The 27,945-nt window shown below is 41.2% G+C and overlaps 1 protein-coding gene across 6 annotated transcripts in view; it reads right to left on the reverse strand.

Moving 5' to 3' along the window:
- CLEC16A (C-type lectin domain containing 16A) overlaps positions 1-27,945 on the reverse strand; it is a 333,014-nt gene that overhangs the window by 37,197 nt on the left and 267,872 nt on the right. For 5 of the 6 annotated variants that reach the window (XM_072419009.1, XM_072419008.1, XM_072419010.1 and 2 more), the window contains 2 exons: positions 16,400-16,567; positions 8,394-8,549 (listed from right to left, as the gene is read on the reverse strand). In XM_072419009.1, the coding sequence (XP_072275110.1) occupies positions 8,394-8,549; positions 16,400-16,567 (324 nt within the window). Of the gene's footprint in view, positions 1-8,393; positions 8,550-13,689; positions 13,852-16,399; positions 16,568-27,945 lie in introns of those variants that run through there. The other variant, XM_072419013.1, reaches the window with a different exon arrangement.

Here is a 27,945-nt window from a genome sequence, read left to right on the forward strand (position 1 = left end):
ACCGTTAGACTGTGGGTGATAAGCAGAAGAAAAGTCCAGAGACACATTCAAGAGATTACAAAGAGCTCTCCAAAACCTAGACGTGAACTGCACACCTCTATCTGACACAAAACGGTGGGGAAAACCATGGAGACGAAAAATGTGTTCAATAAATTTTTTTGCCAGCTGAGAAGCAGAAAGAAGACCAGGCAGAGGAACGAAGTGCGCCATTTTGGAAAAACGATCCACCACTACCCAGATCACAGAACACCCCGAAGACAAGGGTGGATCCGTAATAAAATCCATGGCTATATGTTGCCAAGGAGCCTCAGGAACGGGTAGAGGAAGCAAAAGGCCTGCAGGACGTTGCTTGGAGGTTTTATGCTGTGTGCATGACGGACAGGCAGTGACAAAGTCTAGAATGTCTTGCTGTATGCTTGGCCACCAGTAATGTTGGGAAATGAGTTTAAAAGTTTTTTGTTGTCCGGCATGACCAGCAATCTTTGAGGAGTGACCCCAGACTAGAATTCGCTTCCTGTGGTTCTCTGCAACAAAAGTCTTTCCGGGCGGAATCTCAGATAACTTAACTGGGCACACAGCAATTTTAGTGGGATCAATGATGTATTGAGGTTCCTCCTCTTGATCAGTAGCATCAAAGGACCTTGAGAGAGCGTCAGCTTTGATATTCTTTTCTGCAGCACGGAAATGGAGGACAAAATCAAAACGTGCAAAGAATAAGGACCATCTAGCTTGACGAGGATTCAGTCTGTGCAGACTGAAATAGGTCAAAGTTTTGTGGTCCGTGTAGATCACCACCGGATGAGATGCCCCCTCCAGAAGGTAACGCCATTCCTCTAGTGCCATCTTTATGGCCAGTAACTCCCTGTCTCCAATTGAGTAGTTACGCTCGGGGGCTGAGAAGGCCCTGGAGAAGAAGCCACAGGGCACCATCTTGCCGGAGGAAGATTTTTGTGAAAGCACCGCCCCCGCTTCAAGAGACGATGCATCCACCTCCAAGAAAAATTGCTTGTTAGCATCAGGGCGATGGAGAACTGGAGCCGCAGAGAAGGCCTGCTTCAAAGTTTGGAAGGCTGATTCAGCCTCAGCTGTTCAATTCCTAGGGTTTGCTCCCTTTCGGGTCAAGGCAGAAATGGGAGCAGTCAAGGACGAGAAATGCGGTATAAACTGGCGACAGTAGTTGGCAAAACCCAGGAACCGCTGGATTGCTTTTAAACCTGACGGACGAGGCCACTTTAAGATTGCTGACAGCTTCTCAGGATCCATCTGCAGACCAGTGTCGGATATTACATATCCTAGGAATGGAATGGAGGACTTTTCAAAGGAACATTTTTCGAACTTGGCGTACAGGCGATTTTGCCTTAATCTTAGAAGGACCAAACCTGCTTTCGATGAGTGACCAAGTCTGGAGAAAAAACAAGAATATCATCTAGATACACTACAACACAGGAATATAGCAAGTCTCTGAAAATGTCATTAACAAACTCCTGGAATACTGCAGGGGCGTTGCATAGTCCAAAGGGCATCACCAGGTATTTGTAGTGACCGTCGCGGGTATTGAAGGCGGTCTTCCACTCATCCCCTTGGCGAATCCTAATCAGATTGTACGCCCCAGATTGTAGACCCTGACCTGCGATTAGGAGCAGTGGCGCCGGCACGACCTGCAGTGCTAACAGTTCCTACTGCGTTTATAAGCGTTTTTAGGCACTTTTTTTAATCGCTGGAAAACGTCTATGCCGCGTTTTAGCACTTGGTAGAAGTGATTTCTGCAAGTACAGGAAATACATACATCCCTGCATACATGTGATAATGTGATCATGTAAGAGTACAGTGACAAATGTAATGTCACACAGAATAGAGTCAAAAGAGTGCAAAGTGAAGCACAATTAAAGACAATGACTACACACAAGTGGTAATGAATGACATAATTTGCAGGTGTGAAAAGCACCAAAAGCAAATACAATCTTCACACATGCCAGGCATAGGTGTTAATTTTTAACAGCATAGTACATGTAATTATCATGCATGACACATGGAATAGTGGCACAGGACACAGACCATTGTTAAAACTTTTGTAAAAGCCTCCATTGAAATCAATGGAAGCTTTTTTATTGACAATTTCTAGCATGCATAAACGCAGGAAAACGCTCCCATTAAAATAAATGGACGCGTTTTCCCGCGATTTACCAGCGTTTTAATTTTGAAAACGTTGCAAGCAACGTTTAAGATAAAGCTCAAAAACGTGCCTGAAGGAAACGTCCTGGTGTAGATAAGTCCATTGGAATGCATGGGGACAAACAAGGGCTTTAAAAACCCCAGGTTAAACGCTGGGGAAACAGTCTGTGTAGACTAAGCCTAAGGCTAGGGTCCCTAAACTAGGCTCAGAGGATAGGGAAGCTCTTAATAAACCAATTTCACTGGAAGAGGTTCAGAAGACAATTAAGTCTATGGCCAATCATAAAAACCCTGGCCCAGACGGCTATGCAGCTGAATTTTATAAATGACTCCAGGAGGAAGTAACACCCCTTTTGACTGAGGTTTATAACACTATCCTCCTACAACAATCTCCATTTCCTGAGTTTAACGAAGCCCACACGATACTTATTCCCAAAAAAGGTAGGGATCTAACCTCGGTCTCATCCTATAGGCCGATATCGCTTTTGAATTGCGATTATAAGATTTTGGAGAAGGTTTTGCCAACCAAACACCAACTGGGATTTGTCCGGGGCAAACATTCTACTATAGGTGTCTGCACAGCAATAGCAGCAACAGTCGCAGCATCCGCTCCCAACTCCCCTAAAACAATGTTATTAAGTCTGGATGCTGAAAAAGCATTTGATAAGGTAGAACGGCCATTTTTGCATGCAGTTTTGGCTCAACGGGCATTTGGCCATATCTTTTCAACCTTTATCCAATATATCTATAGTCTACCGCAAACCGGACTGTTTATTAATGGTTTCCTGTCTTCCCCAGTGGGGATGAGCAGAAGTACCCGCCAGGAATGCCCGCTTTCGCCACTGCTGTTTAATCTGGCTTTAGATCCATTGCTGAGACTTCTTGAATGTTCCCCGGATTTTGTAGATATTCTAATAGGTACCAAGAGGGTGAAAATAACGGCATTTGCAGATGATTTACTACTTTATATTACTAACCCAAGAACTAGCCTCCCGTTTCTTTTGAATCTTTTTACCCTGTACGTCTCGGTCTCTGGATACTCTGGATAAATCTAAAGCCCTGTACCTGACTAATTGTGTAAGACCTGTTTGGGGGTCTCTATATCTGGTGGTCTGGTGCAAGGAGAAACTGCAATACCTGGGAGTCTAAATCACTTAAAAACCAGCTAAATTGTACGATGCTAATGTCAAACCGTTGTGGCGGGTTGTTAAAACTAAACTACAAAAATGGTCCTCACTTACTCTTTCCTATCTGGGCAGAGTGAGCTTGATTAAGATGATTTTGTTCCCTAAGCTTTTGTACACTATTCAAATGTTACCAATTCTGCTCCGTTAACCAGATCTTAAAGAATTATATAGATTATTTTGTTTTTTTTGTTTGGGGAAGCAAGAGAGCATGAGTTAGTATGTATATTTTGCACCAATCTGTTAAAAATGGAGGGGTGAATTTTCCTGATATAGAAAAGTATAATTGGGCTGCTCTTACGAGATATCTCAGGGATTGGCTACATGATACAAATGACTATGCTGACTCATTTTTGGAGCAGCAAATGTTCCCGAAATATGCCCTTAAATATATGCTACACCTGCACAGGGAGCTGCTCCCAGCTGAGGTGATTACAAACCCACTTTTATACTCAGGCTGGCAAGCTGTGGCACAATATAAAGGGATTTTTTCAATTAAATTGTCACTCTACCCTTCACCTTCCGATAATGAATAACCCAGATCTGCCATTGGTAATCCAGGGCAGATCGGTTGAGGACAGACAGGCGATACGACAACTGACGATTAAATCTTTAACTAAAAACCTGACTAAAAAGCCAATTTCCAACGGGGCTGCAGTGTCTCTTTACCCTTTTTTGGAAAGGAAGGTACCATCAAATCCGCTCATTGTCTCCACAATAACACAGGAATGGTTGGATAACGATTGGACCAATGCTCTGCATAAATTTCTGTTTAAGCTGAATCCAAAGAAAAGAGAGCTATAACGGCAGTTTTTTTTGGCCTATAAACCCACACTTAGATATGAGGAGAGGAGTACAGGCTTAAGTAGATGGCATGAGTTTCTTTCCGACTAGGTCCCCAACAGAAATTCTGTCTATCGAAGAGCTTGGAGGGCAATTCCCTCCTCTATGTACAGAGAAATGGTGTTCAAATATTTCATAGTGCCCATGTATCTCCACACTGTTCCTATTTAATGGGTTTGAGTGGGACACCCCATTGTTTGAAATGTGGTACAGTTGACACAGATTTATTTCATATGTTTTGGAGTTGTCCCCTAGTTAAAAGATTTTGGAGGCAGGTGGTGCGGTTTGCACTGAAACACCTGGTAACATACCTCCCGCTTACTCCAATCTGGGCCCTGTTTGGAGTATTGTCTGAAAAGATCCGGGTAGCCAGAGGATACAGCAGACTCCTCGCAATCATATCAATGGTTGCCAAGAAGGCGATTTTACATAAATGGATAAGTGCAGACCCTCCTACTTTGCATTCATTTTTAGTAAAGCTTTGACACGTCTTCTAAATGGACTAGTTAGAAGTTTCAATTCACAAAGCTCTAAAGACACATTATTTCTTATGGGAGTCATATATAAACATGCTACCACTGGGTACTAAACGGTGTATAATATCGATGTTCGAGCAGACTTTCTGGTTTTTCACCGGGTTACTGGATAATGATCCACCTGTAGTCTTGTAATGCATTTTATGCAGAATTATGATGGTTCTCTAAGGTATCCTGTATTGTATGATTTTGTTTATGTGAATGTAACTGCATGATAACGAATAAGTAATGTTAACTGAATGTCTGTATCTCAGTATTGTTAATTTGTTAGTATATGTTGATTCACATGTGTTGATATTTTCTGTTATGTTGTTATTGATGGTTTACAAATTCGTCTGTTATTGGTTTGAAAAAAAAATAATAATAAAAAAATGTGTTATTTAATAACTCTGGCTCTCTTCTTTCTGGGGAAAGCAAGGAACTTCTCAGCACCCCCTCTTATTTTTGTAATTTCCCTGAAAGCTATACACTGTATTTCAGGGCCCACCTTTGTGTTAAGTACAAGTCTCTCAATGACATTGCCATGGGTGATGATCTAATGCATGAATACTACGATAACTAATTTTATCTAAATCTAAATTTTATCAATGCAGCAAAAGATAAAAGCACCTTGGGTTCATGACTCACATGAAGGCAGCAGATAACGAACACCTTGATATAAAACAGTTTGTTGGTGTCACATATTTATGAATAAGAGGATAAGCAACAGATTCCAACACTGGTGTAAAAATCCCATTCTGGGATTGGTCATCCTGTTGGCTCTGGATCTTATCCTCTAATTGATGGATATGTGGAATTAAGAATCTTTGGTTTACTGGAAGTGTTATGATTATCTGCTGTCAGTCTTAAGACCAGGGTACTTTATCTTTTAAAGCATAAGACTCAATGACCTGCCTTGTGGGCTCTTAGTATGCAGGTTATTAATGCTTGTTTGACTGATGTATGCAGTGACACATGGGAATTGTAATGGTGGTCTCCCTGCTATTAACTGTGGATTAACCCATTGTGGATGTACACATTATTTAGGATAGTTTTAGTTTCCAAAATTAGAGTCCCTGATATAAATGGTGTTAGTGATGACTCTGGGGCTTACCCTTTAAAATGATGGATTTGTGGGACTAACAATCTATGATTTAATGAATGTGTTAATGTTATCCGCTACATTATGTAAGCTTTGAGCCCAGGGTAATTTTATCTTTTGCTGTAAGTTCCTAACATAAATGGTATTAATTTGATTAGGTGATCTAATTTTGTTTTTTATTTTACTAGTCATAGCAAGGTCATTACAATATATCCCTGCAGTAGTACTAAGAATTTTAATTTGGGACGAGAGGTTGATTTCAGAAGGCTGTGAAAAAAAGTAATACCCAATTTTTTTTTTTTTATAGCTGATAGTTAAATTGAACACAGAAAATCTGATTGACTCCTCAAAGTTTGATTTTACAACCTTTAAGTGTTTTATTGGAACTGTATATATTTACATATATTTAAATAACACAAAAAAAGAACAAAGGCAGTACAGTATAAAAAAATTGTATATGAAAATATGGGTAAGCAATACTATCTAGTGTTACAGTAAGTTAAATAACAATAATAACACAGATTCGCCATGTCCATATGAAATCTGTAAGTCTGTTGCAATTTTTCTATTTTAGTGTAAGGTGAAATCTAAGGCTTGGGAACACAAGAGCAGTGCTATTTTCCCAGGAAACTGCCTACTTCAGGTTAATGCAGTCTCAACCGTCCCCAGCTATCAATTTAAAGTACTCATCTGAGAACGAGAATTCCATCCAGTAAAACAGTTGTCTCCAACCTTTTCTAGCTTGCAAACCACTAAATGCACCGACTCCAGACCGTGCATGCGTCGGGGAGCCGTGTGTCACTCAAGAGGAAAAAACTTCCCCCAGAGTGACATCATAATGCCAGAACCCCACCCACTCTCCCATTGCTGGTCTGAGCTTGCAATGGTGGGTGGGTTGTGTCCAGAGACACAACCCACCCACCATCCTGAGCCTGCGGTCCATAGACATGGTCTGCCACTCTGGCTGGTGCACCCCCCAGCGGGGTCCTTCCCCTGACCCCGCTGGGGGTGCACTGGCCAGAGCTGCTGCCCACCTGTCAGATGGCTGCGGCCCACTTAGACCCCTGCAGTAAAAAACATCCCGAGCCTGCGGTCCATAGACACGGTCTGCCACTCTGGCTGGTGCACCCCCCCAGCGGGGTCCTTCCCCTGACCCCGCTGGGGGGTGCACCGGCCAGAGCTGCTGCCCACCTGTCAGATGGCTGCGGCCCACTCAGACCCCAGCATTGGTTGGTTCAAAGCGTTGGTTCAAAGCGTTGGTTCAAAGCCTCTCCAGTACTGCATATATCAGCAGTGAGGTCTTCCGTGCAGTAAATATCTTGAATTTTGGCAAACCACTGAGATGAACAGTATCTCTTCCAGGTAAAGTTGTTGTGGTGGAGGAGGAAGAATCCAAGATCAAAGGGCACCTGATAGTCAGTACATTTTTGGGCAACATATCAGACCTGCCTCCAGAACAACTTTATCTTTGAACAGTCCCAGAAAATGTGTAAAAGGGTGCCACGTCCAGTCTCGCAGCGCCAGCAGTAATTAGAAGCATCCAAAATTGAATGGAGAAAGCGGGGGACTCGATACGAGTGTATAAGGAGTTTGTAGTTAGTTTCTGGATAGCTACAGTTAAAAGAATAGGAGTGGGTATAGTGAAATAAGTCCGGTATTTGTTCTTGAGTTAGGAGAGTACCAAAGTTTCATTCCTATTGCCTGATATAGAACAGGATAGTTGTAAACGAGAGATAGATATAACCTGCTTCACTGGGCCTGTTCCCACACAGAGTTGCTTAAACATGGACAACGGGTGTTGGTATGTAGGGGGTGGGGGTCATGATAGCAAAAAAAATGTAATTGGCGTAATTGCCAAAAGCTGATAGGGATAAAGGTGGGGGATCTCATTTAGATCTGTAAGAGTGGGCAAGAAATTAAAATGAGAATAAGGCTCGAGTAACTCCACTTGCGACCAATGGATGGAAACCTAGGTCACCAATTCAGCCGCCAATTTATACTCTTTATTTGAGATGGTAACTCCAGTGATATTGGGATTTTTCCATATATAATGCAGAATTAGTGAAACTGTGTATATTTTTTAATGCTTCCCCTGTAGTTTTATTACATTGTGTTATCTATAACACAAAGAGGAAAACATATTGACTAAGTGAAATCATTGCCTTGCAATATTAGTGGGTCCAAATGCAGATTCTATTGGATACTATCTGAATGTAATTTGCACATAAATATACGTTAACTAGATTCATCCCAAACTAATTCTTGCACATAAATGTGCCTGTATGGCTATGGAAAAGATAGAGGACTAAAGGCACCTTAAAAAAAACCTAAAAACTTAAATATAATACAATGTCTTAATTTGCTGTTTTGTTTCAATTTGAAATAAAGAGCACCCATCCGCATGCAAAATGATCATTATACAATAAAATAAAAAGTAAAGCAAATTAAACACACTACAAGGCATGAAAATAAGAGATGATATAGTAAGATAAGACTTTTACTAGTTATCAATAGGAAATTGTTAACAATTTTTGATTGGTATAAGGATTTATCTTCCTGGTAATAACAATATAGTACCTGATGGGCTTTGAATTGTAGAAGGAGTAGATGTGACACTGGTAGTGACTGAATCACAAGGCCCAGTGCTTCCACTTGAGCTGCTGCTTGAAGGAGGTGATGGAGAAGATGCTGGTGATACACTGTGCTGGTTTATGCACTGAGCAACAGCAAACCCTGAAAAAAAATAAAAAACATTATTTTAGTTTAAATGGCGTAAATATGAGGTAAAGTGATCTTACAGTACATTATTACAAAGTGACAACTGCCCTCTGCAAATGATCTTAGACAAGGCTGCAAATGAAACAAACACAATTTGTAATTAGTGTTTTAAGTTATTATTTGGAACTCCAAAGTTCAAAAAATGAATAATGCAGAATATCGCAAAGAGACAAGTTTCTACAAAGATAAAAGCTGCCTTTGAAATGTCTACATCAACAGCATACATACTTGGAGTATTCTTGGTTGGGGAAGGGGTAGGGAGGAGAAGGAATTTTAGCATTGCTAGGGATGTCTGTCATCAAAACAGGCCTTGCATCAAATTATTTTTTTCAATTAAAGGGGGCAGGTAACTAAAAGATTTTTTGTAATGTCATCTGGTAGTGGGTCCTCCAAGTAGAAAAAAGTGTAATTAGTAAGATAGGGTTTTAGGCCAAAAATATGGGGGGGGGGGGAGTTTACTTCCATACACTTACAAAATAAATTTGGGGAAGTCAGAAGCACACAGTGGCTAAAGAAAATCTGGGAGTTATGATAACATCAGATTTGAGATGTTATATATTACAAATTATGGGAGCGGTAACATTACCATAGTATTTGTACTCAGGTGTCTATATATATATTTTTTTTTAATTTCAATACTACATCCCATAAAAGCTACATGTAATTTTTAAAAGTATAAATATTCAATACGAGCTGTGTAATAGTGTTCCTGACCTATATTCCCACTAAACTAATCAAGGAATGGAAAAGATCTGCTATGAGGAGAGATTAGCTGAACTGAACATATTCTCCCTTGAGTAAGGCTGGGTCTACATGGACGTTTTGTAAAAAGGCATGTAAACGTTCCTACTGAGTTTATAAGCGTTTTTATGCACTTATTTCAACGTTTTAAAACTTTTTTTAAATGCTGGAAAAAGCTGAAAAACGTCTATGCCGCGTTTATCCGCGTTTTACCGCAGATTAGCCCATTGGAATGCATGGGGACTTCAAACAAGGGCTTTAAAAGCCTCAGGTTAAACGCTGGGGAAACAGTCCGTGTAGACTAAGCCTAAGAGTGTAAAAGGACAAGCATTCAAACATTTTTAGAATTATTAAATTGATGTAATTCCAAACTTTACAATGCACTGCGTAATGACAGTTGATACTTTCTTTTCAATATTTATTTTTTTGCAGCCTTTTTTTTTACAATGCATTGCATTTGGCAGGGTATTGTGACTTGTACTCATCATCAGAAACCCATGTCATAGTGCACAAACAAGAAAATGACCACATCCCACAATTAAAGCAACATTAACATCATAGGGACATTCAAGCAGCATGGACAAAGGTAGATTAAGATAAAAACCTATAACTATCATTTTATAAGCATAGTTCTCCCCAGGCCGTTTTTGGGGGGCGGGCCGCCCACCTGCTGTAATTATTCTGCCCGGCACATTTTCAGCAGCTCTGAACGGACACCGGAGAGGCTGCTCTGCTCGCTCCATTCTTCGGTGATAAGAGCTGATAGCTGATTAGAGCCGGGCGGAGTGAGGAGAGGACAGCACAGCTATGAGGAGATCACAGGCTATCCCTCCCTCTCTCATAGCTGTGCCGGGTGTTTTGAAAAAAAAAAAGTAACATCGTGCAAACAATGTCTCTGCCCAATGGGCATGTGTAATGACGTCATCAGAGCAGTGTGTGTATAAATCCTGGGGACCCCCAGGACCACTTACATAGAAAGGAGTATTGGGGAAGGGCCCCTAAAGTTATACTTATCTCTTACAAATCTATACCTGTCATATTATGTTACCTGTCTGCTTCTCTTCTTTGAACCCCAAAAAAAATAGAATGGTGGGGTGTACAAAGCCGAAAATGTAGGTGCAGGGGGTAATTTTTGATAATCCCCCCACACTATGTATTTACTATAGCATTTACTATGTATTTAATATGTAATGTATTTACTATGGCAAACGCACTGCCCTGTTACACAATACTGCCCATTTCTAACACTGGAAACCCATTTTTCTCTGGAATGGGGAGGTATAGGAAACTGGAAAAGTGTGGGGAACATCTGTGGATAACACCCCCAGAGTTTTATCACAATGGCATCATTAGAACAAAAAAAAACTCATCAAAATGAAATTGGGGTTTAGGTACTAGTAGGGTAAGTGTGTAACAGGCAGCATGTTTTGATGGGCAGACTTTATGTATTGATGCCATAGAGATGAAAGTTTGGGGGTGTTAGCCACAAGTGTCCCCCCCTTGCCCCTTTAATTCTGTTTACCTGCACCTCTGTTCTAGAAAAATCGAAGTTCAAGGTAGGGAAGCGGACAGTTTGATGGGCAGAGGTTTTTATGTTCTAATGATGTCATGCTAATTAAATTATAGGGGTTTATATATCTGTTCCCCACTTGCATCTACATTTTCAGTTTCCTGAACCACCCCAATTCAGATAAATTGGGATTCGAAGAACAGAAGCAGAAAGGGCAGCATAGTATAACAGTTATAGTTTGGGTAGGTAAAATATTTAGGGGGGCCACCCCAAAGCCTCTTACTATGTAAGTGGCCCTGGGGGTGCTTAATTTGCATTTTCCATTTTTGGCTCCAAGGTGCACTTTCTTACAAAACAGCAACCCAAATTTTCCAATTTCCAAAAGTTTTTAAACTCATGATCCCCATATTTTTAAATTCTTGAAATTAAAAAAAAGAAATGTTGGTTATTAGTAGCTTTTGAGAGTCCCCTGTGTACCCTAAAAATGTTAGGTAATTACAACCAACAGTTTAGGAGATCTAAAGGATTGAACACAATGAGTTGTTAAGCTGCAGAACATGACAAGCAGACTTTACATACACAGCGATCATACTGCGGGTGGATAAAATTTCACAATAGCAGGGGTTACTGCATACGTATGGCATAAATAAATAGGAGCTAAAAATTTGCTGTGTCTAGCCCCGCCCACTTTTTTTACCACCTGGCTACAGTTTCCCCCCACTCGGCTGAAAAAAATTCTGGAGAGAACACCGATATGCATATAAAAGACAAATAATAATACAGTTGACAATACTAGATTACAAGGCAATGTTACATAGATCGCCATAGATGGTCCAAAGTACATTATTTGACCAGACATTGGAATACAAATACTGTACATTAAAACTTCTAATAAGTGATTTTTGCACAATTGTGGCAGAACTAATCATTCACTTGTTCTATTCTTTTTCCTGTTAAAAAACAATCATTGTGGTCCATAGATAACTGCTTCTCCAAGAGTGCATGTACTACAAGGGTCACAACCCAGAAACAAAATGGAGAAACAGGTAAAAATGCCCCCATAAGTGAGGCTGCCTGAACAAGGAACTTTTCAAGTCTTTGGTGAGCACTCAACTCCGTAATAGAAAGTTAAACCACAAGTTCTTAGCAGTTCTTAGAAGGACATTCAAAATTCAGGACATTCAAATTCATTAGAAATACTCAACTAAGCTCTTTGATATAGCACAATATTTTCAGATAAGTTTCAACAAAATTAAAGTAAAATTTATCAACTACTATAATTGTGTCATACTGTGCCATACAGGTTGAAAATATCCTTTAGATAGTTTGGTTGATCAGTCTTTTCAGAGTCTATTTCTGCCCTTCTTTCAATACATATATATTTGCAAAGGCATATACGGATTTTATAGTTGAGTAGGACAATTTTTTTTTTATTACATTTTCACTTAAAGTGAACCGTTCACAAAGAGAATATAGAAGCTGTCATTGCTGACCTGGAACTATAAAAATATGTTTACCTGCTTGTTATTATGATTTTTGATACTTTCTGAATCACTGATCCAGAATGAGTATGGTCTTTATTTTGTTGTTAAACATAAGCAAACGTTTCTGAATGCTTCTTTCAGGTATGTGACTGAAACCAAAAATCAGCTATCCCACATACAGCACAGCAGCCTCCATATTCTCTTAGTAGTAGGTCCGCTTTAATGGATTTACTGAATGTCCTAAGATCTTCAAAGTTACAGTTTCTAATGCTGGTTTACGGTTACAACTACAAGCTCAAATTAAAAAGCTTACTAACCTAAAAAAAAATACTAGTTTACATATGAATGGAAATAATTAGGTCACTTTCCTAACATATGCTACAAAGTCATTCAAAAGTAATGCCAGCATGCAGGACAGATAACAAAAAGGTACAAGTCTCTTTATTTGCTTCACAATATTACAACTTTCTTCAGCATACAAATTTTAAAGGTAGGCTTAAGTCCACAGTACAGTCCTCTACAGTACAGTTTAGGAATAATTTCATATTCCATAGATCACATAAACAGCTTTCAGTGCAAAGAAATACAGCACATAAGCAGAGCTTCCATTCAGGCTTGGCTACAGCCTACTTGCTGCCATTCCACTTCCCAGGCCTAACAGCACACACATGTGCAACTTATAGCCAGGGATGTACTTCAGTAGAATCAGAAGGCCCATCCAGTACCTTCCTTCCTTCCCATTCTAGAGCCCTGAAACAAACTAAAACAGCAACCCTGGCAGACAGTTGCTCTCTGTTATTTCCGGCCTTTTTTCCCTGAATACACCCATGTTTTAAAGAGCTCATGATCTAAATAAAAGGAGAAACATGTAACTAATGGAGTAACTAATATATCAGGCGAGAAACCTGAAATGTTGTTGTCATTACTGAGACCAGATGAACAATGCCCCAATTTGCTGTTAACAGGGATCTTCTGTATTTGCTCTCTAGGGTCTGGGAGAAACTTGTTAAAAAGTTACCGGTACGACAACCATACAGGAAGGTAGTACTTGACTTGGCCAGTAATGATGTTTTAGGGGGGCATCTGGGGCAGGGAAAAGCTGAGGCACAGATGATGGATCAGTTTTACTGGTACGGAATACTATAAGTTAAGAAATACTATACATCCTGCTCTTTATGCCAGGTAAAGGTATCAGTATCACACTTCTATAATTCCTTTGTTTTTATTTTAACCTAGTAAATTCAACTTTGCCAACATGGGGCAATAAAAGTTTTTTTGAGAAATACCTTTTTCTGGTACTATAGCTCATCTAGTTAAAATATTTACCCATACATCATTTCTCAAAGAGATTTTTACTGACCTACTGTGTCAAGATCTGGATCCAAACCAAGTCAGCTTCTGTGTCTGGTGGTAGTTCTTCCCACTAAGCTACCTGAAGTGCTGGATGGTTTCCGGCCTTGACTTAATCCCTGCCTTGGATTTCCCTTTTCCCAGTGTCTCGCCATTATATAGGGTACCCCCACTGTTGGGAAATACAAGTGGATTCCTATTTATAAAGCAAAACAATCAAGGTTGTGCTAGGAAATTACTCTTTACATTTGTTTTGTTGGTAAATTACTAATTCCACCTTTAATCAAAACAAGCCTTTAATTCAACTATGTGGCTGCTTATGTGAAATTTCCACACACAAGAATTTTACAGTTAGGTCCATAAACATTTGGACAGAGACAACTTTTTTCTAATTTTGGTTCTGTACAATACCACAATTAATTTTAAATGAAACAACTCAGATGCAGTTGAACTTCAGACCTTCAGCTTTAATTTAGTGGGTTGAACAAAATGATTGCATAAAAATGTGAGGAACTAAAGGCTTTTTTAAAAAAAATCACTCCATTTCAGGGGCTCAAAAGTAATTAGACAAATTAAAAAGCTGAAAATAAAATGTTCATTTCTAATACTTGGTTGAAAACCCTTTGCTGGCAACGACAGCCTGTAGTCTTGAACTCATTGAAATCACCAGATGCTGGGTTTCCTTTTTTAATGATCTGCTAGGCCTTTACTGCAGTGGCTTTCAGTTCCTGTTCGTTTGTGGGCCTTTCTGTCCGACGTTTAGTCTTCAACCAGTGAAATGCATGCTCAGTTGGGTCAGATCAGGTGACTGACTTGGCCATTCAAGAATATTCCACTTCTTTGCTTTATTAAACTACTGGGTTGCTTTGGCTGTATGTTTTGGGTCATTGTCTATCTGTATTATGAACGCCTCTAAACACCCCAGAATTCATTCAGCTGCTTCTGTCCTGTGTCACATCATCAATAAACACTAGTGTCCCAGTGCTACTTGCAGCCATGCACGCCCAAGCCATCACATTGCCTCCGCCATATTTTACAGATGATGTGGTATGCTTTGAATCATGAGCTGTTCCACGCCTTCTCCATACTTTTTTCTTGCCATGATTCTGGTAAAGGTTGATCTTGGTTTCATCTGTCCAAAGAATGTTTTTCCAGAACTGTGCTGGCTTTTTTACATTTTTTTTTTTTTTTTTAGCAAAGTCCAATCTAGCCTTTCAATTCTTGAGGCTTATGAGTGGCTTGCACCTTGCAGTGCACCCTCTGTATTTACTTTCATGCAGTCTTCGCTTTATGATAGACTTGGATATCGATACGCCTACTTCCTGGAGAGTGTTGTTCACGTGGTTGGCTGTTGTGAAGGGGTTTCTCAACATGGAAATGATTCTGCCATCATCCACCACTGTTGTCTTCCGTGGACGTCCAGGTCTTTTGGAGTTGCTGAGTTCACCGTGCTTTGTTTCTTTCTCATGATGTACCAAACTGTAGATTTTGCCACTTCTAATATTGTAGCAATTTCTCGGATGTGTTTTTTTCTGTTTTTGCAGCTCAAGGATGGCTTGTTTCATCTGCTCGAAGAGCTCCTTTGACTCCATGTTATCAACTCCAGGCTTTTTATCTGCTTAATTGATAATAACATAACAAAGGATATGCTCACACCAGCCCATGAAATACCCTTTGAGTTGATGACTTTTGAGCTCCTGAAATGAAGTGATTGTGCAGAAAAAGGCTTTAGTTCCTCACATATTTATGCAATCTTTTTGTCTTTGTTCAACCGACAGAATTAAAGCGTTGTTTCATTTAAAATTATTTGTGGTAATGTACAGAACCAAAATTAGAAAAAAATGGTCTGTTCAAATATTTATGGACCTAACTGTATGTACCAGCCTTGGGTCTTGTGAAGACCCCTGGCTGGTACATGTTTAAAGGGAGGAAGGAGTTGTAAAGGAAAGAGGCTCCCTGGAGCCCCAAATATCCTTCTCACTGATTCCCAGCTCCCTGTGTGTCCTTATTCCCCGTTCCCAGTTTAAGTGTCACCCTGGCTTTGAGCCTTTATGTGGAGATAATAGAGATGGTATATGGTCTGTAGGCATGTTTACACCCACATAGTCTGGCACATTAAAGGATTGGCCTCTCACCTTCCGGGCTGCATGCTGGAGAGAGTGCAGATGGAAATCCTAGCAGGCTAACTCTGAGGATACAGCTGAAAAGATACTGTGAGTATTGCTGGGATCTGTAGTGTGTTCCATGTCTAAACCTGCTAAGGACTGCTGGGATTTGTGATGCTTCCATGGCTGAGAGCTACTGAGAACTGTTGGGACTTGTAGTGCTCTCTCCATGCTGGATGTTGCTGAAGAGCCAAGAGACTTGTGTCAATAAGCCCAACAGAGGTTCAGGATTGCCTGGCCTCTGGTATTGCTGGAACTGCTAGTTATCTTGACGTCCGATTACCGGAAGGCACCCCTAGAACCTTGTTGTGTGTATTTCCGGACATGTTACCTGATACTATACCTTCAGTTTGCCCTACTCCAGACTATCTCTTTCCTGTGTGTATATCTAAGATTCTATAATAAACCTCTGGCCTGTTGGTCCCCTGTGATTCGTCTCTGTGTGCTTTCTCTCCGCGCTCCCAGTTTGTCACACCTTAGTCCACAAAAAATTGCTGTAAATAGCAGTAGCCCAAAAAATATGTTGTCCTACAAACACAGGTCCTTTGTACTCACCTGGTACTTTGTCAACTGACGCAAAGACAGAGTTCTGTACTGTAAGGTCACTCCCAACACGGCGTGGCTGTTCATAAAATCTAAAGGGCAAATGCTGAGTTGAAGATGTGGAGCTGTGGCCAAAACCCACCACTTCCTTGGATGGTTGGACAGGGAGATCTAGAAGAGCTTAAAAAAAACAAACAAAAGACAAATGGGAATAAGTCTCAGTCAATGCATAAAAAGATTTCATATACTGCTACTTTGCTTCGATTTTATATGCTTATTAACCCATTTCAATCTCTGAAACACAAGAGCCAATTTTCAGGTAGAATTTGGAGGATAAAAAAAAATGTTCATAAAGGTGAAGACTCCAGACTGTCATTACATATCTGGCTATTTTGCCTATGTAGAGACTGATATGAAGTACAATATGTAGCACATGATTTTGGGGAGCTTTTCAGATTTTTAAGGCAAGCTTTGGTAGCTTAGCTTATTTATAGACTCACAGGTTTGCTTTCATTAATATTCTGCCAACAAAAATTATTTCTGTGGACTTAATGCAAAATGTTTATCTTGGAGTCTATTGAGGAACACAGAAAGCCTTTTAATGTTGGCTAATACTGATGCCTAGAGGAGAATTGGACAATTGCAAACATACCCTCCCCACTACCAACATAGCTAAGATTTGTAACAAACAGAACCAAGAACATGACCATGAACACACAAGGGTGGGAATCTGTTATTAATAAATGTTAAAATTATTTTTTTTAGTGTTTTAGTGTTTACTCCAACTTGTTTGAGTTAATGTAATGAGGGATTGGAGCAATAGTGAAAATTTGTGGGTCTAATCACTCCCCTGAACCAATGAAAGGATTTTATGGTGAATAGAAAAAAATCCTCCTGACAATTACCAATGGGACAAGACAGGGGTGTGCCCCTTATCCCCTCTGATCTTTATTCTTTCGTTGTAACCACTCCTGTGACAAATTCGAGCAGCCAGATATATACAGGGGTTACAGATGGCAGGTAATGAATAGAAAGTTGCTGCCTTTGCGGACAATTTTATTTTTTTTGGTTTCCCATCCTGCAGTCTCTCTACACAATTTACTTAAGACTCTCAAGGAGTATGGAAGTTTTTCCAACTTTCAAGTCAATTACTCAAAATGTGTGGCTTTGAATTTTATACTGCCGCTCAAGGCGTGTAACTTTTCAGTACTGAATTTCAAGTTTAAATGGGAACCGGAAGCAATCCAGTATTTGGGGGTCAGGATTTCTGCAAAATTGGAGAATTTGTTTTACCTGAATTTTAAGCCTCTGTTGCAGAGGGTTGGGGCGGACATGGAGCAATGGGTTTAGCACTCCTTCTCTTGGTTGGGACGTGTCCAGATTGTGAAGATGAACTTACTACCAAGAATTCTGTATTTGCTACAAGCCCTGCCCAAAAGAATTGCTAACTCCTTCTTCAAACATTTACAATCTAACATATTCAAGTTCATTTGGGGAGGAGAGGGACCCCGACTCAACAGGAAGTTGTTATTCTGGCACAAAAGGGCTGGGGGACTAGGGGTCCCAAATTTGATACTCTACTATGCAGCACCTCATTTGATTATGGTTGTAGATGCAACCAGGCTGATTCGAAACAGTGGGTCAGTCTGGAACAAAGCACTAGCAAGTTTCCCCTTAAATATCTCCCGTCGATAGTGTCTCCGGGCCTACAAATTGACAGGGCACATCTGATTTGCTCTGCTCTTTTGGTTTGGGAGAAGTACCTTCCCCACCGATACATTTCCCCAAGGCCTAGCCCTCTGGTGTCTGTACTGGGAAATCGCCATTTAAACTGGATTTCTGGAAGGCTGCTTTGCTTTCACACTTTTTAAGATCCCAACCTCACTCCCGGTTCTCTTTGAGACAACTCACAGACTTTGAGAAGGTCTGTATGGGGAAACTGGAAGCGAAACATGCTCTGTCTTGGTTTTTCTGAAGGCTTGGAAAGGGAACTCCACATTCAATTTACTCCTTCACAGAGAGACCTGGTCATTGCTCTATGCCATAAAGGGTGGATGAACAGTTGTTTGCAGGAAGTGGGATATAAACTATTAACTCTTTGATATAGAACCCCAGTGAGGATGCATGTTATATTCCCCTCGGAATCTGAGCTGTGCTGGAGAAGTGGTAGAGACAGGGGTACAATGTTGCATCTATTCTGGGAATGCCCGGTCCTCTGATCCTTCTGGTCAGGGGTAAGGGAGATCTGCCAGAATATGGCGGTAAGACATATCCCGAATGACCTTGCCTTTTTTGTTCTACACCTTCATGATTGGCCTCAGAAATCCTATAATAACTGGTGAAACACCTGGTGACAACTGCTAAAGTGTGTGAAGTGTGTGATTATGGAAGAAATCAACCTTCCCACTTTGGGTCTGTGGTTACGTAAGGTAAACAAAATTAAAAATATGGAAGACCTTACTGCCGAGGTTCATAATAGACAGGAAAAAATCCTTGAGACCTGGTCTTCTTGGAAAATGTTCCAGGAAACAGAGGAATATAAAAACAGTTGGGCACACAGGGACTCCTGGAGCTTTTTCTAAAAAAGCCAAAGTATTGAAATATGCATTGCATGTATACCTGTAATGATGTTTTCAAATGTTAACATGAAGTTTGTGCTTGTAACAACTTTTACTATGACTACTATGACTATCTTTGTTTAAAGCAGAATGGAACATGCTATTACGCCTCTTTGTGCCTCCCTTTTCTGTACAACAGAATATTTGCACTTTAGTGTTTCGTTTTGTTTTGTATCTTTTTTTTTATACCTGTTTACTTGAGAACTGAATAAAAATAAAGGGTAATAACAAAATCCTATTTTCCTATTTGTAAATTGAGAGACATAGAATATATTTTACCTTCAAGAATTTTAAAAGCAGTCCAACTGAAGGTGGGCAACAGAGATGACTCTAACTTTGACAAAAAATTGGTGGATTGCCTGCAGGAACAACCTGAAGGACCTTACATCCACAGTTTATTTTTCCTTCAGATGCAACATCTATCTGGTAGAACTTATAAAATGTGTAACTTAAGACTGTGTGGCAACCTTGGAAATTTGAGAAACAGAGGTTTGATGTCAGAAAAATAGCACCAATAGAATAGACCATGTCGTGACAGCAAATTGTGGGGCCTGATGTTTGAGTCTACAGTTTGGGTAAATGTTCTAGACACCTAGAGACAACCTAGAGATAGTGGACAGAAAAGCTCAAGTACCCTTTAAGAAATGTTCTGTTGGGGTCAAACAATGGTTTTGGAAGGGTTACAGAGGGAGTTACATGGGCAACATCCTGTAAAAAGGTCCTAAATTAAGAGCAAGGGAGCTAACATTTTCCAGAATAAGATAGCAAGGGCAGATATCTGGCTCTTGATAGTAGTAAGAGCCAAACTTACGACTTGTATCACAACGATTCTGCAAAGTCTGAGATGCAAGAAATCTCAATGTCTGCAGGGTCAACAAAATTCCCCGTGTTCTGGAAATTGGGAGCCTACCTCTAAGTGGAGGTAGACTTATCTGAGGATTTCAAAAATATACAGATAGACCATGGATGTGTTAAGAGTTACACACATTTTCTCTATATATACATGAAACAGGACAATACTAGAAAGCATTTGTAAAGTGCAAACAGCTTTTGGTTTATAATGGGTCCAGTGAAAAACTATTAATCACCTTTTGGGCTACAGGACCCAAGGCTAGAGACAGTGCAAGGATATAATTGGTATTTATCACATCAATACAAATTCAAATGGTCCAGTAATAATAAAAGACTGTGACTTGCGGAGGGGGTGGCCAGTGCATAGAGGGATAGAAAAGTGTGTTTCTGAGCTCTGTATCCTGCCCGGGCTGAAACTTTATCCATCAGAACGATAGTGCATATCTACCATCACATGGGCCCCAAAGTTATACATAGCCAAAAGGGACGCAGCATTGGCAAAACGGCCACTCCAGGCCGAATTTCAGGTGAACCACAGGTGCCAGAGGAGCATGGATCTTTATCTATACAGGTACCCAGCTCCTCTCCTATACACAGCCCTCTTATCTCCAATACTATGGAGGATTCCTATGAATCTAGCTCCACTTCTAATGGAAGTGATTCCTGGGATTGGAAGGCCCATCTTAGAGCCTTACCTATAAGTCAAGACCTCGATCATAGTATAGGCAGGCTTGAAGCTAGATGCAAGGCAGAATTTACCACCACTGCCACTGAACTGATCCATCTTCACAGATTGCTGAGCACAGAGAATCAGTGTCAAATTCTGACCTGCCGGCAGCTGCCTACTCTATGTTTGCAAAGCTACTGGATATACCACAAGAAGTAGATATTGAAATCAATAGAATCCATAGAACCCTGGGCTCCCTGCGCCCCATTGACGTCATCTGTCACATCCACTTTTATAGAAGCAAAGAGAATATAATGAGAAAGACCAGGAAAGCCAATGCCATTGAATATGCGGGTGCTCAAGTCCAGCTACTTTCTGATTTGTCCAAGCATGTGTTGGATTTCTGTAGGGCCCTTTAACCACTGCTCACCTTATTGCTGGGGTATTCCCTTTCATCTCATCATTTGCAAAGAGGGGTTAACATGTATCTTCAAGAAACCCTCAGATCTACCCCAACTGTTGACTGACCTACAACTGCTCAATGTTACACTGCCTGAATGGCCATCTGCCTTAATCTCTCCCCCATCACAACTCAAATTTCACTCTCAAGCTCTTCCTCGTCCACCTGGGCCCCGCTCTCCGACCATAGCTGTTGCTTACTTCACTCCAGGACGTCGCCCTAGCCTTGCTTCAACTTCAGATGCTCATCTGAATTCTCCTTAATCAAGCGATAACCACAGAGCCTTTGATGATCGACAACAGTAGTAACTTCAGTTCCTGGCCTATGGTTTACATATGGTTCTCTAGAATACCAAACTGCCTTGATCACCATCTCTTAAGAGGGAAATGGTAAAGTGTTCCTCACTGTCCTACTGGGGAAAGGGTGATCACCTAGTGATCCTTCTCTTACCTCTTGTCGCTGGCTTTGGGACTTTCCCCTACCACCAAGGAAGTCAAGATCCAAATATTCTACAGGTACGGCTTTATTCAACTCTTGGTCAACCCTACTCCAGATGCTCATTATGGTCTCTGACCTTCAAGCAACCACATGGATATATACCTTCAGGTTCCCTACGCCTAACCCTACGAAAAGGAACATTCTGCTAATGCTGATATTAAGGAGACTCAAGGCTCCTGCTCCAACCTGCTTCTCCATAGGGGAAAATTATCGCACATGGTCTGGTTCGTATAAGGGACTTGGGGGTGGAACCTAGCTTACCCTGGAAGGACTTATATTTACACTCCTATTCAGTACTTAGTAGATACAAGAAATGTAGTACCGAATATGTTGTGCTATGCTAGAATATGTTTAGAGGTTCACAATAATTGTAGGGCTCTGCTTGGTTCTTGCTTCCTCTATTTGGTCTCACATAATCCCTGCGTGGATTTGTTGAGCGTTGAAGTTACAATATGGGGAGAGGACCTCTCCTGGATATGTTTTTTATCTCTGATCCCTCCTGAGTAGATGAGGCAAAGAACCAATGACTGTTGGTTTTAACTGCTTAAATGTTTCAGTGAGTAATGCTGGTAATTTATTTTGAATGTTAAATGTTTTTCATACTGTTGTCACTGTGAAATGCTCAGGTTGTCTTCATTGATGGTTTCTAACAGCCTCTTGATTTGCCCCGGGCGGGTACACATTAATGCTTGTGAGAGTAACTCCTACACCGTCACTCTACCCCAGATAGGTACTTCACCATTAGAGGTGGTAGATACGGTTTATCCTTTTACCCTTTAGCACCCTTATAGGCAGTTGGGACCTAGCTCCTCCCTTTCATCTCGACCCACCCATCACACCGGTCTATTTCCATACTCTCTTACTAACAGGTGTGATAATTTCCTTTACACTCCCCCCCCACACTTTACTGCCCTAGTCTCCCCTAGTCTTCCCCCAGCCCCCTTTTTCTCTTTATACAAACACACAGTTTTAATCAGATTTTCTCCAATCAGAAATTTAAATAGGAAATTTTTCCTTTGACCTACCATGTCCCAAAGTTCACCCTGAGATCTCTATATCAAGGTCTGCAGCCTGAACACCAAAGGGCACAATCGCCCATTAAAACGATCCCACCTCTTCTATGGCCAGCATAAAGCCAAGGTACATATTTCTATCACTACAGGAGACACAATTTCAGACCAACAATTTTCCTTCTATTCAGAACTGATACCACACATCTTGGGTGCACAGCTCTAACCCAGAAGCAAAAACCAAGGGAGTTTCCATTGCCTTTCATAGAACTCTCCCTTATAAAACACATCTTTGTGAGCCATGGGATTTTGGACTGGAGCTCTGTATCTTCAATAGACAGTTGTCCTTGGTCTGATCATGCTTCTGTGTCAGTTACTATTCAGGTACCGATGGCAGGCCCCAGGGAGTGTACATGGAAATGCAAGGATTCCTTATTCAAAGATTCTGCTGGTGCACACGCCATAGTGGGCATTACCTCTAATTGTTTAAAAGACCAAATGTCAGATACTACTTCCCTCCCAAACCAATAGCAGGCTCTTAAGGCAGTTCTCTGTGGGGTTTTGATACAACATGGCGCGTGCCTTATAAAGATTAGGAGCTCAAGACGTTTTTGCTACATCAGATAGAATTAGATCCTTGGAGTGCTTACACAAACAGAACATGTCTTCTGATGTTTTTGTAAAATTGACTGAAGCAAGGAAACTTAACTTAACTAGGGGGCTCCACTCTAGAACAGTGGTCGCCAAACTTTTTGGTCCCGCGGACCACTAAAATAACCGGCTCCTGACTGCGCATGCGCGGGGAGTCGGTTGTCAATCAAAGGGTAGGAACCTCCTCCATAGTAACGTCATATACCATAACCCCCGCCCACTCTGCCATCGCAGATTTGACCCTGCGTTGAGAGAGTGGGCAGGTTGTGTCGTGAAACACAGCCCGCCCACTTCCCTGAGTCAGAGATTTGCACGGAGGAAGTGGTCCACGGCTCTGGATGGTGCGTCCCGCCAGCAGGGTCCCTCTCCTGATCCAGCTCGGGGGTGCACTGATCAGAGTCGTGGACCTCCAAAATCTTCTTGCAGACCACCAGTGGACCACCACCGCTGCTCTAGAACACATAATACCGACATAATTATACACAACCAACAGGGGGATCCCACATCCATACCTCATGACTGTCACGGATCTGCCACAACTGTGGGAAAGTGGACCTTCTGTGCATATCTGCCAGCACCAGATCATGAGATCCTCCTGAAGAATTGCCTATATAAACAGATTCATTTAGTATACTGCTGCTCTCTTTGTGAACATTTTGTATTTTTGTATTTTTTTATCAGCCTCAACCTTTTCTTCCTCATCGGACCGTGCTTGGGGGGGGCGCACCGACCAGAGCTGCTTACCATGTCCCCCGTATGTATCGCAGACTCAGGGTGGCCGGTTGTGTCTCTGAACTAGAATGGGTGGGTTCTGGCATCATGACGTCACTCTGGGGAAAGTTTCTTCCCCTTTGAATGACATGGCTCTCCGCGCATGCGCAGTCCAGAGTCCGTAAGTTTTAGTGGTCTGTAGGTCCAAAAGGTTGGGGAACACTGCTATATATGAGACAGTCCTGTATTCCTGCTAGGTAACATGTTATGTATTCCAGCTGCCAAGGCAATTTTGTTTCTCTGTTCCCTCAACTTTTGCAATCTAAAGAAGCTGATTTCACCCAGGTCAGTTGGAGGAATTCCTCTTTTTTTCTCATTTCAGTGACAGTTGGGAGTTGCGTTATTATGTGTCATGTCGGATGTTTCCTTATTCTCCTGCAGCTTCTCTGCCTGCCTGCCTTTTTTTGCAGCTACAAGAGGACACAGCATTGGCCAAAAGCCCTATTTGTTTTACCAATTATATGTGAAATACTGTTGATGTTAGCACTGCAGGTCGTGCCGGCGCCACTGCTTCTAATCGCAGGCACGGGCGCCGGGTCTTGTCTTTCAGGTAACCCTCTTCCTATGTTCCATACCTGTGTTGAGACTTGCTCTGGTGTTTGAGCTGGTGTGGGTGTGTCTCTCCTTGTCTATGAGGAAAAACACGCCCTCTGTTTTCCACAGCCTATGGGTGATTACCTGCAGGTACTTAAAGGCACCTCCTACTACAGGAAGTTGCCTGAGCAATCTCTGGCTTACTCTGTGTTACTCTCTGTGCTAAGGTGTGTTCCTGTTTTGCTTTACTGTGTACCGGACCTTGCTGACGATTTTGGACTCTGCCTGTTTGCTGCCTGACCCTGACCTCGGATACGTTTTGGACTTTGCCTGTTTGCTGCCTGACCGTGACCTCGGACTACGTTTTGGACTCTGCCTGATTGCCGCCTGATCCTGATCTTGGATCCTTGCTTCCTGACTCCTGTGGTCAGCTGCCACTGGCCTGGGGATTGCTCTGGAGTGGCACCTGGCAGCTACCCCGCAGCCCAAGCCTATCCTCACCATCAGAGGCTCTAGCGAAGACCTGGTAGCTGCTTAGTCACGCCCCTCTGGAGTATAACCAGTCAGTGGCACAGTGGGTCCACACCCGCTTGCATAACAGTTGAGTTTTGTTACACTGCTTTCCCCCTGGCTGTCTCACACCCTGTGCCCAGGTGTCTTTGCTTGAAAATCTGGGGGACTAGTTTTGGGCCTAACTCCCAGGATTTTTCTTTGACTTTCCTTAATGTGTCTGGCACGCAGAAGGGGGGGCTATATTTGACTGAAAATACATGTTTTCTGCAAGACGAACCAATAAAATTTTCACTGATGTGCATAGGGGTTTCCTAAGGAGAGGTTTATGTAACAGTTAGGGACCATCTTTGACCTGTGGGTGTAATTCATGATTTTATGAACCCTATAACCCAGTCACTCTCCAACCCTGACTGGAAAGGCCAAAAGCCTGCTTTAATGTGTTCCTCTGCAGATCTGTATCTGATCTGCTATTGGTCTTATTCTAAGCCTTGGGCTGTGAAACTCTGATTCATAATAGCTTCAGCCTATACTGCTCAAGCATGCCATTTGCAAGTCACAATCATTTTTGTTTCAATCATTTTTACTGAAGTTTTGCATTTTTACAACAGCTGAACAAGAAACAAAAAAATAAATACAATACAATATCAACAGAAACATGTTTCTTTTAACCTTTTTGGCTATGACAAAATAAATGTGAACAGGGATGGGAGGAGGGGCTTAAAAGGAGAAACATGGAGTGTCACATAACCTTATAGGTGCTAGAAAAAATTTAGGTAATGCTCTAGAAAAATATAAACATTGTACAGCATACAAATTTGACTTCTAAAGTGCAAGTAAACAATATGTTCATGTCACCCATGTTAGTTTGTTATATTATCACAAAAATATAGCACCTAGACGTCTAAAATGTTTAAAGTAGACCACGGGTAACTCTCTTCTGAAGGACATGTTATAAAGTGTCAATATTAAAACATTTATTGAACTAGGGTAACATAGGAAAAATAGCGCACAATAGGGGGATGAAGGAAAAAGGTTATTACCAAGGGAAAAGCCAAGCAGCCTAGGAGAGGAAAGGGAGGGGGGGGGGCGGCATTGATTCTATTTTAAAAAAAATCATAAATGGAAAAGGTAGGTTAAAAGGACATAGAGTAAGGTAAATCTACTCATGTGGGTCCGCACCCTCAAAGACCTTAACCTTGATAGTTCTATTATGTCCAATAAGACCGATATTGGTAAGTTTCTTTAAACCAATCTCAGATGGACCATACCATTTTTTATTTTTCTACTTGGTCATCATCCTCTGCTACCAATATTCTATGTGTTATATCCTCTCAAGCTCTATCAGCCAATCTGTCAAAGAAGGGTCCCTATTTGTTTTCATAGTCTGGGAGTGACCCGCTCTAGTAACCGTTACAAAATGGCTAAGAACGCTTTTTAGCAGATTTGAAAGGCCCTGGAATCATAGATAGCAGGGTTGCTTAGGGATTGTTGGGTACATCAGAGGCAGTGATTGTATTATAGAGTTGTAATATGTTGTCCCATGGTACCCCTCTACGTCTGGCAGAGCCAGCATCTGTCGGAGGTGGCAGAGGATATGCAGTAAATGTGCGTGGGACAGAGATACCGCCTGAAAAGAATTTTATGATTGGTCCCTTGAACTTTGCATGTGTGAGCCAGTTTGTGTGTTAGTATAAACGTTTTCTCCTATTCTTCAGCTTAGATTGGTACGCTAATATCATTTTCCAAGATCGATCGTATGAAAAAGCAGTATATTATAAAGCTGGATAGAATATGTGACGGTCTATGCTGAGACCTAAGCAGAGATTCAAATGCAGTAAGATTTCTAAATCATATTCTCTAGAAGAACCCATCTTTTCTAATATCTATTTTGGAACCAATCAACTAGTCTCACCAGGACTGAGGCCCTGTAGCAAAAACCAATGTTGGGTACTCCAGCTCCACCTCTTGATTTAGGTTTAGTGAGGCATTTAAAGGGTTTGCTTTGGCATTTTTTTTTCATATGACATCTTTACACAATTGTTGTAATTTAGGAATGTAGGCGGATGGCAGATGTGTTGGTAACGTTTGGAAGACATATAGTAGCTTTGGTAATATGTCTATTTTATCTGTGTTCATCCTGGTAATACTGTCTCAATGTGATTGCTAAATGTTCCATGACCAGTGAGTATAAGAGAGGAGATAGGGGGCACCCCTGCCTGGTTCTATTGTGTATTGATATGAACTCAGAAAGGAACCCTTTAAGGGATTCATTAACCCTTACTCTAGCTTGGGGTGCAGCATATAACACTGAGATGCAGGCTAACATCGAGGGACCCAAGCCAATTTGGTGAAAAGCCTGGAATATGAAATTCCAATTTACCCTGTCAAATGCTTTTTCAGGATCTACTGAAATTTTTTTAGCAGCCTGATTGTCTAGCAAGACAAACCAATTGTCTAGCAATTTGGTTCTACGCTTTGGTTCCATCTGCAGTCAGCTGCTGTCTGCAAGGGTGTGTCTGAGGGCCGCAACCTGGGCGCAGAGGCAAAAACATGTAAACTTTAGCACAAACTAGAAATTTGAACTCCTAAATGGCTGTTCCTGATTTTTCAAGAGATTATCTAAAAACTACCAGTTTACTTAATACAAATATACAAAGGATACAATCTTTGAACTTCAGTCACCTATAGCATTCAGATTCTACTTTGCTGTTGGTTGGTTTACATTTTTTAAATAACACCCTAATATACCATAACATTTAATGTGTGCCAGGTAAAAATGTATGTATGTTAAAAGCTCTTTTGTGATGCATTGGCAGCACCCTAACATAACACAACATACAATGTGCTCCAGGTAAAAATTATGTATGTTAAAAGTTATTTTGTGATGCATTGACAGCATCCTAACTTACCACAACATACAGTGCATACAGTGTGTGCAAGGTAAAAAGGTATGTACAATATGTTAAAAGTTCTTGTGATGCAAT

This window comes from Pyxicephalus adspersus, chromosome 7, assembly GCF_032062135.1.
Source record: "Pyxicephalus adspersus chromosome 7, UCB_Pads_2.0, whole genome shotgun sequence".
Lineage (NCBI taxonomy): Eukaryota > Metazoa > Chordata > Amphibia > Anura > Pyxicephalidae > Pyxicephalus > Pyxicephalus adspersus.